We start from the raw sequence: 14,683 nt of genomic DNA on the forward strand, positions 1-14,683 counted from the left end.
GATAAAAGGAACGCATGGTAAACACACAAACAAAAGAATATTTATCCTGTGCCTTACAGAGAGTATGAAATGTATTCTATGCAGCCTATGCCCTTTGTGCTGAAAGAAGACACACCCATTTACATACGTGTAAAGAGTTGACCTAGGCACAAAGATGCACCTTCCCATTTGTATATAAATAATTTGTATGCAAAGTGTAATTTTACCCTCCTTCTAGTCAGTGTTCACTTTTAAGAGTTTTAAAATAGAACCCAGAGAATGGATTTACTTGCAGTCACTTGAAAAAACAATTATGATGGATGGGATGTAAGATTTGTTTTTTAGGTTTTTCTTCCTTTTGTGTTTCTTAGATTTAGTGGTCGAAGGACTGCGATTTGTTGTTTTATCAAGAGATCTTTGCCACAAATTTCTGCTGCTGGCGGAATCTAACACAGTGAGAGGAATAGAAACGTGTGGAATACTCTGTGGAAAACTGGTAATGTCTTTGTTGCATATCTTCTCTGCACAGGATACTCAGGAGAACTGACTTTCTGATAAGCTGGGCAGAGTAAAAGCATCTTAAGTGTCAGAAACATTAACTTTACATAGATTAATTTCATAAAACTGCTGTCATTATTAATGGAATTATCCTTCTAGCAAATGGATTTTAAAACTTTAGGGATGCTATAAAAGCTTCTTGTAAAGAACTACTCTAACCATAAATTAAATTTTGTTTGGAAAAATGATGGGTTTCAGATTTCCAGAGCCATCTACTTTTCTAAATCAAATTTCCATTGCAATTGTTAGTTTCACATACATTCATCTAATTAACTCTACCTGCTTTTATCTGTGGCAGGTATAATCTTGCCACCCTTCTTCAGATACATGCAAAAAAACCCTAGAGTTTTGTGGGGCTTTTTAAGGGCAGTAGTTTCAACATGATGAAATCTTATAACACAGATCATATTTAAGGAAGATTTTAATCAGAAATAAGTGATGAAAGACAATGTCAGAATAGAAGAAGATAAAAGAGAGGTGCATTTAATTTCTGCTTCTAGAAAGGAACCGTGTTTATTTGGAAGGTGCTCCTGGGTACCCTCCTTTGGGTATCAGTGCCTATTTCCAAGTCCAGGCACATTTTCACTCCTAAACATTTACTTGGGAATAGCCATTTAATTAAATGTTTCATTCAACACACATTGTCCTACTATATTCCAGTGTTGGATCCTCACGTTTCCTCCAGGTGGGAGGAGGCTTAGAAGACAAGCCCAGGGGAACAAGCGGCCGTCTACCCCCCACAGCCACCTTGTTTGCCCTGCAGGGGGCAGTGTGCTATGGGTGCCTCCTCCCCAAGACCACACATTGTACTTAGTTGGATTCATTCATTCATTGATTCATTCTTCATTCATTTCTTCATCAGAGAAACATTTACAGGCACTGTGCTAGGTGTTGGCATTCAGCAGGCTACAAGAGCCGCAGTCTTTGCCACAGGATGCCTACATGATGCTAATAAAGAACTAGACAGATGATTAGTTATAAGCAGGGCTGTGTGCGCTCAGTGGAGGTGCAAGGTATCATGGGAAAGTATAAACGGAAAACCTTGTCTGGAAGGACCAAGAAGGGCTTCTTGGAAAGGTGCTGTCCGTGCTGGGCCTGCAGAATACATACAGTTAGCCATGAAAGGAGAGGGGATGGGGAGAAGGGTTGTACTCCAGGCCGAAACAATAGTGCCCAGTTTGCGGAAAATCCTAAGATAAGGGAAAAGATGGCGCTGTGGAGGGATGGACGGCTCCTCACGGCATAAACATCTCTTATCTGAGGATCCTATTATTAGTTTACAAGCCTCTTCCTTTCAACTCTTATCTTTACCTGAGGGGGTCAATTTACTTTTCCTTCCTCTCGATCTAATCGCAAATCTAAAACATTACCTTAATTATGGAAAACCTCAATGACCTCCCCCCAAAATAGAAGAATGTCACAAGTCTTTACATGAAATTAAATAATAATTAATAAAATAAAAACAAGACCATCAACCTTCACAAACCTTAGAAATGTCCTTCAGTAAAACCACGAAATTCTCAGTATCTCCGCCTCCAAATAAACCTCCTGTTGGCTTTGTTCTGATTTTTCCACTGCAGATGTAACATAGCACAACATTATTTATTAACTAAACTTCCAGGGACCAGCTGGGATGCTAACTCTTATTTATGACACGTTTTCTATTGTGAAAATGGGTTTCAAGCTCCAAACAACTGACTCTCAAATTTTGGCCAAATAATCCATTTTCAGGTTTGGGGCTTTGGTTTTGAATTGTGAGGGGAGTGGGAGGAGGGTGATCTAAGTGGTGGGGTATTTTCTAGGCTTATCAAAGCATTACAGTTACTACTCAGGCTTTTTGTTTTTTCCTTCCTATCAAATTCTTATTCTTCTTTTCGCTCTTCATTTTTCAGACACATAATGAGTTTACTATTACCCACTTAATAGTGCCAAAGCAGTCTGCAGGACCAGACTATTGCGACGTGGAGAATGTAGAAGAATTATTCAGTGTTCAGGACCAACACGATCTCCTCACTCTGGGCTGGATCCATGTACGTTTGACCTTTGGGTTTCAGTTTGTTTGTGTATTTATTTATTTATTTAGGTGGCGGGCTGTTTTCCTCCTGGAGGAAATTAGACTTAGTTTAAATTGTTTAATTTTTTCAAGTGTAATAAATGTCATCGTCTTAAAGCATTTTCTTCAATCCGGATTTGGGGACTGCTATGGTAGACTTTTTTCCACCATCCAAAGTTAAAAGAGAGGGAAACATTTGGAAATTAGGTGACTTGTTTTGATGACTTTACATAGTTTAATGGAGACCTGGTCAGATTTAAAATTGTCTAATATGATCAGACAATTATTAATGTTTTCTTTTCTCTTTGCTGTGGGCCTAATGTAGATTATTTTTTTAAAAAAAGTCTAGTGGGAGGGTATAGCTCAGTGACAAGAGCGTGTGCTTAGCATGCACAAGGTCTTGGGTTCAATCCCCAGTGCCTCCATTAAATAAACAAACAAACAAACAAACTTAAATAAACCTCCTCCCCCCAAAAATGAAAAAAAAATTTCCAAAAATGTTTCTTTTAAACAGGTGTTTGTATATTAGATAGGGACCTCTGCACCTCCCCTACAGATCAAGAATATACACTACAGCCACAGTATATGACCAAAGGGATGGGGCCAAAAACACTGGGTTCCAACATCCACCAGGCTATCATAGGGGCAGGAAAGGGCTTACACATCAAAGACACCAGTTTAGATCTCAGCTCTGTTCAGAATTCACTGTAGGAATGTTGGCAGGTTATCTAAGCAGTCTTAGTACTAACTTTATCATCCATAAAATGGGGATCATAATAATGGACTTCGTGTGATGGTGAGGATTAAATAAAATAATGTCAGTGAGTTTCCCGGCACGTTTTTCTAAGGACTCAGAAAATTGCGGCTATTGTCAAAAGTGATGATATTCTACATTTCCATCTATGGCTTAATCTGTCAAGGGGACATTTTTCTGTTCGGTCTCACACATCTGGGCCTGGAGTAAGGACAAGTCATCTCACTACATGGATGCTGGCTAAGATTTCCAGAGCACATCCTGGGGCCCTGAAGAGTGATAAGTGGCCATTATTTATTTTACTTGCTTTTAGAGAAGTAGGGGCAGGACACACATTCACACCCACACCTGCACACACAATCACCAAGCATCTGGTGTTCTGTAATTCAAGAGGGCAAGGGAGATACAGTCCTGGCCTCACCTGGAAATTACTGTGTGCCCTTGGGCAGGACTCCTAACCTTCTTGTATCTAGGTGCCCTCATTGATTAAGTAGGGCTAATGAATGCCTTCTCTCCCTCACTGGGTTTGTGTGAGCTGTAAACTAGATACCAGCTTTACATAAAAGCCCTTTGAAAAGTATAAACCACCTCTCAAATACAAGAAGTGATAATAAAGAGTTTGCAGAAACTTTCTATGTCTGTTTGTTTTCCTTAAAAGGAAGTAATGTACCTTACTGTTTGCTTAGAAATAGCTGAATTTTAAAGGCATTATTTAGTTTAATGTAATTTTCTATAAGAAGAAATGTGCTTTGAAGCAAAACAAATTATAGCAAAGAATTGTAACATAAATCAAGAAAGAATGACAGTCAAATTACACTTATGCTGAAAAGTCAATGTTAGTTTATCTTACAAAATATTTCCCACATTAGAAACAAAGGTTTTTCCTTTATGACCTGTGCATATAATGTATGCAACAATGAAGTTGACATTTAGATAATAAATTTGGCATAATCTTAGAATTCTATGACTTGGCTTTTTGTTTATTTCACTGTTATGGTTCAATGAAAACACTAAGATGCAATTCTAAATTAGAGTGGTTGTGATGACTTTTTGTGATGATTTTTATTGGCATAAGAATAGCAACAAATTCTAGAGCTAATATTTTTTAGTTATGGATTAATCATAGGAAATGTTGAATAAGAATCAGACGGATCCTGGGTGTGAATTGAGACTTAGCTAGGTCTGTGTCCTTCAGTGTGTTGTTTACGCTTCTGCTTGCCTCAGTTTCTTCATCTGTAAAATGGGAATAATGGTAACACTTACCTAGTCTTCTCGTTGCAAGAATTAAATGAGATAATTCCTGGAAAGTGATTAGTTCAGAGCCTGGCATAATATTCAGTTGCAATAAATGGCATTTGCTGCTGTTGACAACGTCATCATCATCATCATCACCATCATCATTTTTATTTCCGTAGAATGTGGCATGGGGTTGGAGCACCATTCTTCCATGGTAGAGCGGTCCTTATTGTATTGGGAATGATTCCTCTTGGCAGAAATGAAGGGCTCAGAAAGTCTTAAGGTGCAACACAAACCACAAAACAAAAGCAATAAAAACAAACAAAAGAATGTCTAATGGTGAGCATTCAGTCTGGAAATAAATTGACAGGAGAGTGATTTGTCTGTTTCACAGTCTGCTAGCTGCCTCTTCAGCACTAGAATTTCTTTGAACTCTTCTTACTTTTTCATCAAGGCTTCGAAGGCTCTATATATGAATAGAAGGTTTTCAGTGAATCAGGTGGCAGGCAGTCAGACTCTCCCACGTGTGCCCTCACTAAAAGTCTGGGTTTTAAAAGTTAAGAGAGTTTCTATTCTTCAGTTGATCTAGGTCTTTGCAGACCAATAGTTATTTTCTTCCTTGCAGAACATGTATCTTTCTGTGAATAGGTATCAATGGATTTTACCTTCATTCTATTAAAGTATAAAGGAGTTTTAAAATCTTGCATATCTTTCTCATTTATTTATTCTTTTAATCTTTTTTTTAATGTAATTACTGGGGATTGAACCCAGGACCTTGTGCATGCTAAGTCTGAGCTCTACCACTGAGCTATTTCCCTCCCCCCACATTTCTTCAACAGATTATAATTACGTGTGAAAACATGAAGTGATTTCTATGAATCTATGCCCTTTAGTTAATGACAACATTAAAATAACAACAGCAGCGATCACAGTAGTTAATGGTTTTGATTCCTTTCTGTGTGCTAGGCACTGTTCTAAGACTTTTACATGGATTGTCTTATTTAATTTTCATTACAATCTTATGAAGAAAATGATTGTATCCTTATTTTACCATGGACGAAATAGGCATGAGGAGGTTAAGGAATCTCCGAGGTGTCACACAACTAGTAAGTGATGGAGCCAGGACCCAGCATGACTAAGACCTTGATTCATGATTTAAATGGTCACGTTCCTTTTTAAAGGGGTAGTTGGGGCTTATTGTGAATTTAAAAATCATTATGGATGCATGTATTTTACACACTCAAATAGGAACCTTTGATCTGTCTCTCATAAACACAAGTTTGTATGTAGCCAAAGACCTGGAAGATAGTTCTTTTAATTTATAATCTCCCGTTCCTTTTTTTATTTGTTTGTTTGTTTTTCTTTTTTTTTAGTTGAAGTGTAGTCAGTTTACAATGTTGTGTCAATTTCTGGTGTACAACATAATGCTTCAGCCACACATATACATACACATACTCGCTTTCATGTTCTTTTCCACTGTAGGTTACTACAGGATATTGCATATAGTCCCCTTCCTTCTTATCATGCAAGATGAGTCCCAGACACCTTCACCATCACAGAGAGTTCTGTTCCTCCATTTGCAGGAAGTGACAGTCCACAAAAGGATACCGGCAAAATGCGGTATATTTAGTGCAAACTTTCCGTTCGTGCCCATAGTTTTGTATAGAAATATCTCTGGGTTTCCAGTCACGACTCTGCTCCTTACCAGCTGTGTGATCACAGACAAGTCACTTAAAGGTGCCTCAGGATCCTTGTGCATAAAACCGAGATAATACCATAATTATCTCCCAGATGCATTATAGTGATTAAATGAGGATCTATTTAAAGCCGCTGGCAAATTTCCAGTTTTATCTTTCCCAATGCGCAGAAAGTACATGACCCCTCCCAAGAGCGTCTTCCCAAAGTCATAGTTATTCCACAGATGCACAAAGGGAAGGGTTATATCAGCAAGATGTCAGAATCCTGACTTGATTAATGATGGTAAAAAGGAAAAAGTACCTGACTTGAGTTTTTTTTCTTAGAGTCGGCTATGGCTTCAGCTAAGACTCAGCTCACCCAATGAGATCGTCCCCTTTTCTTTTTATAGACACATCCCACGCAAACTGCATTCTTATCCAGCGTTGATCTTCACACGCACTGTTCCTATCAGCTCATGCTGCCGGAGGCCATCGCCATTGTCTGTTCACCGAAGCATAAAGAGTAAGTGAGGTTCAAGTGTGGCTTTGTCTGGGGCTGCTGGGTTCAAGGGTGTCCACGCACCAGGTTGTGGCACTTGGGTGAGCAGGCACACTGCAATCTTGGGAAAAAGAGGTCAGGGCCCGCTGGCTTCCACATCCCTGTAGCCATGCAGTCGCTAAGGTCCTTCCCATGGAGGAATGACTGGTTCTCTTTCTTCAGTGAGCGCGACCTGGAAGTCTATGCTATTCCAGTTTGCCATTTGAGGTCTTAGTTCTGTAGTGTTAATTCTATTGTGAGAAAATGTCTAGCCTTAGCATAATTACCTCCAAAATCTTCTTAGGTTTGGGGGACAGTGACTGTTCTAGCATGATTACGAGCAGAGGAGTCAGACAAACTGATACTGGAATCCTGGCTCCAGCCTCAAGGGGTGTGTTTAGCAGGATACCTGACCACTGTGAGCCTCAGCCTCTGCCTCCCTGATACCTGCCCCTCATGGACTGATGTGAAGGTGAAACTAGACAATAGTTTTACTATGTAAAGGGCTTAGCACAATGCCTGGCGCCACCACCAGCACTCAGTAAATGCTCCCTGCTGCCATAAACACCATCTAGATCCCAGAAATACTGCGGGCTCGGTTGTAGACCACCAAATACTGCAATGAAGCGAGGCACATGGATGTTTCGGTTTCCCAGTGGGTGTAAAAGTTATGTCTATGTTCTAGTCTATTAAGTGTGCAGTGGCATTATGTCAAAAAAATGTACATGCCTTAATTTTTAAAACCTTTATTGCTTGCAAATGCTAACCAAGCATCTGAACTTTCAGCAAGTCAGAGTAGTAACATCAAAGATCACTGGTCACTCATTATCATTACAAATATAAGAGCAAAAACCTCTGAAATATTGTGAGAATGACCAAAATGTGACACAGAGACATGAAGCAAGCAAATGCTGTTGGAAAAATGGCACCAGTAGATTTACTCAATGCAGGGTTGCCACCAACCTTCAATTTGTAAGAAGTGCAGTATCTCTGAAATACAGCAGAGAGCCATAAAACGAGTTATTCCTGTATTAGAAAAAGTAGACATATCTTCCACCTGTAATTTCCTCCCCCAGGGTCTCAGCTTTCTCTCCGTGGTCTCTCAAGGCAGTTAGCTGCCCCTTCCCCATTACCGCCCTGCAGGCGCTGGGCAGTGACACTGGTCTCTCCAGTGTTTCTTCCTCTAGGTCAGTCAGTGCAAGATTGGTTTAAAAAAATCACTGTGAAATTTTTCGTTTGTGATTTATTTCTCCGTCCCATTTGCGGAATATGTCTGCTTGTGCCATTCAAATGAATCATATGGAGAGCCCAAATGATCCTTAGTTTTCGTACCTTTTTTTTTTTAACCCTGAAACTTAGCACTGGCATCTTCAGGCTCACCGATGCTGGCATGCTTGAAGTCTCCGCTTGTAAAAAGAAGGGCTTTCATCCGCACACCAAGGACCCCAGGCTGTTCAGTGTGAGTACAGCACGTTGGTTATTCTTTGCACATAGGATTTATTTTTCACCTCCTCCTTTTTTTTCTCTGATTGAAATAGAGCTGACTACAATATTATGTTCATTTCAGCTGTACTATGTAGTGATGTTTTCTTACATTATGAATGATCACCAGGATGAGTCTAGTAACCATCCATCCCCATACTAAGTTATTACAATATTATTGACCATATTTCTTGTGCTGTACATTACATCCCTGTGGCTTAAAGGAGATGTACTATGTATATATATATATATATATACACACACATATATATATACATTTCATATATATATACATTTCATATATATATATACACACACACACATACAATGAAATGTTACTCAGCCTTAAAAAAGAATGAAATCTTGCCATTTGCAACGACATGGGTGGATCTAGAGGGCATTAGTTTAAGTGAAATAAGTCAAAGACAAATACCATGTGATCTCACTTATATGTGGAACCTAAAAACCAAACCAAACCAAACCAAACAAAGATGGGGTCATAAATACAGAGAACAAATGGTTGGTCACCAGAGGGCCCTCCTCCTGGGTCTGTGGGGCAAAATAAGTGAAGGGTTAAAGAGGCACAACCTCCATTATAAAAATAGATATGCCTTTATTTTTTTAAGGAGAGAAATAATAGCAGTACAATACGGGATAAAACTTTACTGCTTAGTTTGGAATTTCCTTATCTCAGAAGATTAATCAGTCTGTATTTTCTTCTGATCTCTTCTCATGACTGTCTTGTTTACTAAGGGACAATGGTATTTCTGTAGCAAAGTTCATTATGCATACAGTTGCCTTTCTGTGTATGTGTCTGTGTGATACTTAAATACAGTCTTCTTCAGAGTCCAAGTAAGCAAGCAGTTATTAAAGAAAATCATATTCAGTGTCATGAACTATTTCAGCTTGATATGGCCCAAATAGTTCAGTGAAAATTGTTAACCTGCTTCCTGATGAGCTTTGGACGGCCCCAAAGTCACATTATAGGACCACATCTTTTTCTGTTTGCTTGGCTGTTCTCTGGCTGTGACATCAGAGAAACATTGTTTTCAAGTTAGAATTTATTTAAAGTGAAAATTACTCAGCACCTTTTGTAAACATTTTCTTGTCGAAAATGAGTAAATATGATTGCGTGTGTTCTGAGCAGAAATTGTTTTTAATTAGAAATATTTTTAATTTAGGAAATTCTAGGTCCCTCCCTAACGAGAATCATGTTAAACATCATGATGTGAAGCCAGTTTTTTCTTTCGTAGATATGCAAACATGTGTTGATAAAAGACATAAAAATAATCGTGCTGGATCTGAGGTGATACGTTCCGAAGATTAGCACTGTCAACACCAGACACCTACCCGTGGACATGTGGTTGCTGGATTTTCTTAAGATGTTTCCAGAAATGACCGATATTTTATATTTATACATTTTAGATCAGAACGTTTGATATTTATTAATTTTGCACATTTTGAAGCTTTCTTTGGGGGTTGCTTTGTCTCAAGAAAGGTCACAATGGTGTTCAATCAATACCTATAATGTACCTAAGTACTATGACCTGATAATAAATTGTGCCGCAAACAATAACATGTCTGGTATATTTTTTAACTTTTCTTTTGATTGAGGTATAGTTAATGTACAATATTATATAAATTTCAGGTATACAACATGGTGATTGACAGTTTTTAAAAGTTATACTGTCTGGTATATATAGAGGTCTCTGCATACATTTCCGGAACTTTAGCTGTTTCACTGTATTTTTTTCATTCCTGTACAGCGTAGTTCCAGACAAGAAATTCTGAGCACCAGGTGGTCTCTAACGTCCATCTGTTTCTGCAGCTTTCCTCTGTGGGTGGTTGAAGAAGGTGAACAGGTTCCACATGTGAGAAGAAACACAGCTGCAGACAGTCACGCCCATCCTGTGTGCTCCGTGTCATGGAATCCTGGCTGGGAGCTGTGTCTACGGGCAGTCTTAGTGTGGGATACCAGAGCCCTGAGCTACTCAGGGATCAGGCGTCCGAGGGCCTGGGCTGGCAGGTGATTCATTCCCTTGGTTTAGAGGACTAAAAGCAGAGCCACTGGACAGAGGAAGACAGAAAGCTCCGATGAAAGTCAGCAGGGATGGCGGGGAGAAGAAATGAGGCAGAGGAAATACTGCTCATTCTGAGCCAAAAAGAATAAATAAGAAAAGAATTTGGAAAGAATATTCAAAATTAAAGTGACCTATTTAAACCAAGACACAGAGAATAGGAAGAAACCATGTTTAAACGGAATCGGGTAACGTGACTCCAACGTTACGGTGTTACCACGGCTCGGAATGGGATTTGTGACTTGCAGCTAGATAATAAAAGTATTTACCTGGATCAAAAGATAGTGGGTTAAACAGAAGGAATGAGGGACTTATAGAATATGTTGGCAAGCTGAGTTGGTAGGAAAAAAACCTGAGGGTGGAGACATTATGAAGAAAATTTAGCCCAAGCGAAAGGAGAGAGTCAAGCTAATCTGATCCAACCTCTCTTCCCAATGCCTCCTGTGCCAGCCACAGCCTTCCCAGACGCTGCTTTCCTCCTGGCACTGTATCTGGGTTGCCTGGATGATCTCGTGTGCACACATGAGCATCCACTTTTTAGTCCAAGGGTTTCTGTTTTCCAGGAGGGATATTCCCTGTACTCTGCTTGGACAAGATGACATTCCTCCCCTGACCTGTCTCTCCCCTAATGCAGGTGTCAAGCCACCCCGATTCTACTCTAGTTCTCATTCATGAAGAGCCTCCTGTGGGCAGCTCAGTGGCTCGTTTCTGCCTATGACAACTTACAGGCTTGGGAAGTTCAGGTCCCATATTCTGGAAGCAGAGCTTTGCTGGCCCAATGCATAGGTACTTTAGTCTGCAGTCGCTGCCGGGCAAATTTAGCCTGCAGTCGCTGCCGACTAAGGGCAAATTAATTCTGTAAGCCTGGCTGCACAGACAACCCTCTTCTCCCCAAGTGATGCTGTCTGTCCTCAACGTCTTAGCCTTTAAGGACACCATGATATTCTAGCATATTCAATCAAAGGAAAAGATTATGTAATTTATTCAAAATTAAAAATGACTATTGGGACTAGAGAGAGTTGAGAAATCAGCGGTATCCTCAGCATAGAAATCAAAGATACAGTAGTAGACCAAGAGGGTGTAAAATGAGAGGTACCTGATGGAAAAGCTATGGCCACTGAATGGTGCCCAGAGATAGAAAGGACTCGGTTGGAAGCTGAGAACCTTGAGCATCTTCAATTTCCAAGGAGACTAGGCAGAGCTGCTCTGAGGATGCAGAGCCAATTATAGCCCTTCTGAAGAGCGAATTAGGAGAGAACCCATTTTTCATTAAAAAGATACATTACATGCTCTAAAGAAGTGGGACATTCTCGGCCTTTTCATTCCCCTGCAAGAAGCAGCAAAATCTCAGGCCTGAGATGAATTGTAACATGACAGGTTGCTCTTGAGGGGATGTGGCCCTTTTTTTTTTGCCACGTGCAAACCCAGTTAACCAGACTTGCCTGGAGGACCTCGTCACGGAGCTGACGACTCTGGGCGGCAGCAAACCTGTGCCTGGCTCCTTTGGGAAGAAAGCCTTTCTCAGGCACCAGGTCTAAAAGAGGAACCTTCAAGAGATGCGGCCACACCACCAAGGGGTGGGCCGGCCAGGAGGCCGCGCCCATTGAGTCACCCTGGAGGCCCACGTGGGCATGAGTGTGCGCGCACGTGAGGGTGAGTGGGTGACCACGGGCGTTCCCTGGAAGAGCTGGTTCACAGCAGCCGGTCATTCTTTTGAAAATGAATCCGTTCCAGAGCCCCATTTGCCAACTTCCCTCACCTAAGGCAAAGACAGCTCATTTCTTTTCAGATGTGGGCTTCCGAAGAAGATGGACCAGTTAAGCCTGAGCTTCCTTTGGTTGTGAACACTAGTCTGCTGGGCTCAGTGGGTGCTTGTTACCGAGTTGTGCCCCCCCCAATTCCATGTTGAAGTCCTAACCCCCAGCGCCTCAGAAGGTGACTGTATTTGGAGAGAAGCTTTAAAAGATAAAATGAGGCCACTAGAGGGGGCTCTAACCCAGTATGACCCGTGTCCTTAGAGGAGGAAGAGATTAGGACGCAGACACAGGAAGACCCTGTGAAGACTCGGGGAGAAGATGGCTGTCGAAAAGGAGCCATCTTCTGACACCTCCAGCTCTGATGCCCCACCTCCAGAGCTGTGAGAAATTAGATTTCTGCTGTTCAAGCCACCCGGTCTGTGGTGATTTGCTATGGCAGCCCTAGCAAACTAATACAGGCTTAATAGAGATTTGCTGAAGCTGTTCGTTTTCTTTTTGCTCAGAGACGGGACGGAAGTGAGCTTCCTGGTGGTCATGCAGGGATCACCCTCTTCTCCGCAGACCTTGTCGAGTGTGGAGGAGCAAAGCAGAGCGTCTGTGGGTTATTCTCAGAGGCCAAAGTTGTTCCTGGTTTCTTCTTAGTAGAATTTTGCTGGCAGAAAAGTTGGCATTAGGTCGAGATGCGGTGTCGATTAAGGCCACGTCCTGCACTTGGTTCAGTATCCTCCCCCCGAATGCCTCCCCTGCTGCAGTCACTTCGGTCGTGCTTATTACAATGATTTGGACTTAAATTGAAATTTTTCTGTTGCAAAACCAGCTACAGTTGTCCCAAATGTGGAAAGCAGATGTTTCTCTTCTAGCACGTCTTGCAAAAGTATCTAGCAAGAGAATGTCTTTTGTGAAAAGGGATGCTTGAGAAATGTCATGTATTTGGCAAAGATGAAGGAAGAAAAGTAAACTGTCAGCTGGTTGTTCTTGGAAGACTTTAGCTGGTTATTTATTGTGATGACAACAAACATGCAAAGGACTCTTTCCGTTGTTTTTGTTTTTCTAAGAAACGTGTTTCCTTTTCTAGTATCTTGGCTCTCCTTGGGGGCAGCTGACAAAAACATTTTAGGTTAGTTAGGCTGGGAAGATGCAGAAGATGAGGGAGAGAAAAGATACAGAGAAGGACTCCGGGGAGGGAGAGCAGATGAAAGGTATTGCAGACCGGCTGTAATTTGTTTGAAGTTAATGTCTTGGGCATCGTCTAGACAAAAAGACATTCTAAAACCAAATGGAAATAATTCATTTTGTTTTACTTCCATCAAGGAGGATTAACCAGACACCTGCATCAGGTAAACAACTGTGAACAATTAAAAACTGTTCGCTCACATTAGTCTTTGTCTGGGTGGGTCCCGATGGACCAAGGTCACGAGTGGTGAATCTGTATTCTTGAGTCTGAAGAGGATGTTTAAAATTCCTCTCTTCAGTTCTTCCAGGAGAAAAAGCATTAGTAGGTTGTTCACAAAATAAACTCCATTACGTTTCATTCTAATATAAAGGCAGCTAAACAAGGAAAACAAACAACTAGAAGACACTTGCTCTATTCCTGACTTCAGGCAAGGTTTCCTGACCTACAGAAATGAGGCGTGTGAATTAACCGATCTCACAGGTTTCTTGCAGCAGTAAAGTTTTGTACTTTTCCATGTTTTTCAAAGGGCAATCCATTAGTTTTACTTTTTTTTTATTAAAAAGTAATTTATTGAGGTGAAATTCACATAACACAAAATCAACCGTTTTAAAGTGAACAGTTCAGTGACACTGAGTACATCCACAGTATGTACCATCATCACCTCTAATTCCAAAACGCTTCCATCTTTCCAAAGTGAAACCCCTTACCCACGAAGCCCCTTATCCTCGTTCCCTGCCCCTAGCCCCTGCATTCTGTCTCTATGGATTCTGCCTTTTCTGGAGATTTCATGTAGTTGGAATCAACCTCTGTAAACTTTTGTGTCTGGCTTCTTTCACTCAGCATGACATTTTGGACGTCCGTCCATGTTGTAATATGTATGTCAGTGCATTCCTTTTATCCAGTGTGTGTAGATCACAGTTTGTCGATCCATTCATCTAGTGGCGGACATCTGGGTGGTCTCCACCTTTTGTTGTGAAAAGTGCTGCTACAAACATGCATGTTCTTGTTTCAGTATCTGTTTTCAATTCTTCGGGGTACAGCTAGTGGTGGCATTCCAGGGTCACGTAGGAATTCTGTGCTTACCTTTCTCAGGGCAGTGGAACCATTTTACATTTCCATCAACAACCTGCAAGGGTTTCAATTTCTTCACATCTTTGCCAACATTTATTATTTTTCATTATTATAGCTGTCCTAGTAGGTGTGAAGTGGTATGTCATTGCGGCTTTGACAGAGCAATACGTTAATGAGTTAATTCTTTAAAAGTCAACTTGTAATCATAAAATCAGCATCAATGGTGGAAGCACCTGAGGCTTCTAGACCTTTGCTCACCACACTCTTGTGGTCGCAGGATATCCGTCCCAGGCCTTTGTCCAGTTTGCCAGAAGGCCAAGTTCAGAA

The 14,683-nt window shown here is 40.8% G+C and overlaps 1 protein-coding gene across 3 annotated transcripts in view; it reads left to right on the forward strand.

Moving 5' to 3' along the window:
* The window catches only part of STAMBPL1 (STAM binding protein like 1), a 42,343-nt gene extending 31,261 nt beyond the window's left edge, over positions 1–11,082 (forward strand). The window contains exons 7-11 of one of the 3 annotated variants that reach the window (XM_072971568.1): positions 351–475; positions 2,430–2,567; positions 6,667–6,779; positions 8,154–8,253; positions 10,043–11,081. In XM_072971568.1, coding sequence (XP_072827669.1) covers positions 351–475; positions 2,430–2,567; positions 6,667–6,779; positions 8,154–8,253; positions 10,043–10,306 — 740 coding nt within the window. In that variant the 3' untranslated portion in view covers positions 10,307–11,081. Of the gene's footprint in view, positions 1–350; positions 476–2,429; positions 2,568–6,666; positions 6,780–8,153; positions 8,254–9,529; positions 9,850–10,042 lie in introns of those variants that run through there. The other 2 variants (XM_006211057.3, XM_072971569.1) reach the window with 2 other exon arrangements.
* Positions 11,083–14,683: the final 3,601 nt, after the last annotated feature.

This window comes from Vicugna pacos, chromosome 11 (genome assembly GCF_048564905.1).
Source record: "Vicugna pacos chromosome 11, VicPac4, whole genome shotgun sequence".
Lineage (NCBI taxonomy): Eukaryota > Metazoa > Chordata > Mammalia > Artiodactyla > Camelidae > Vicugna > Vicugna pacos.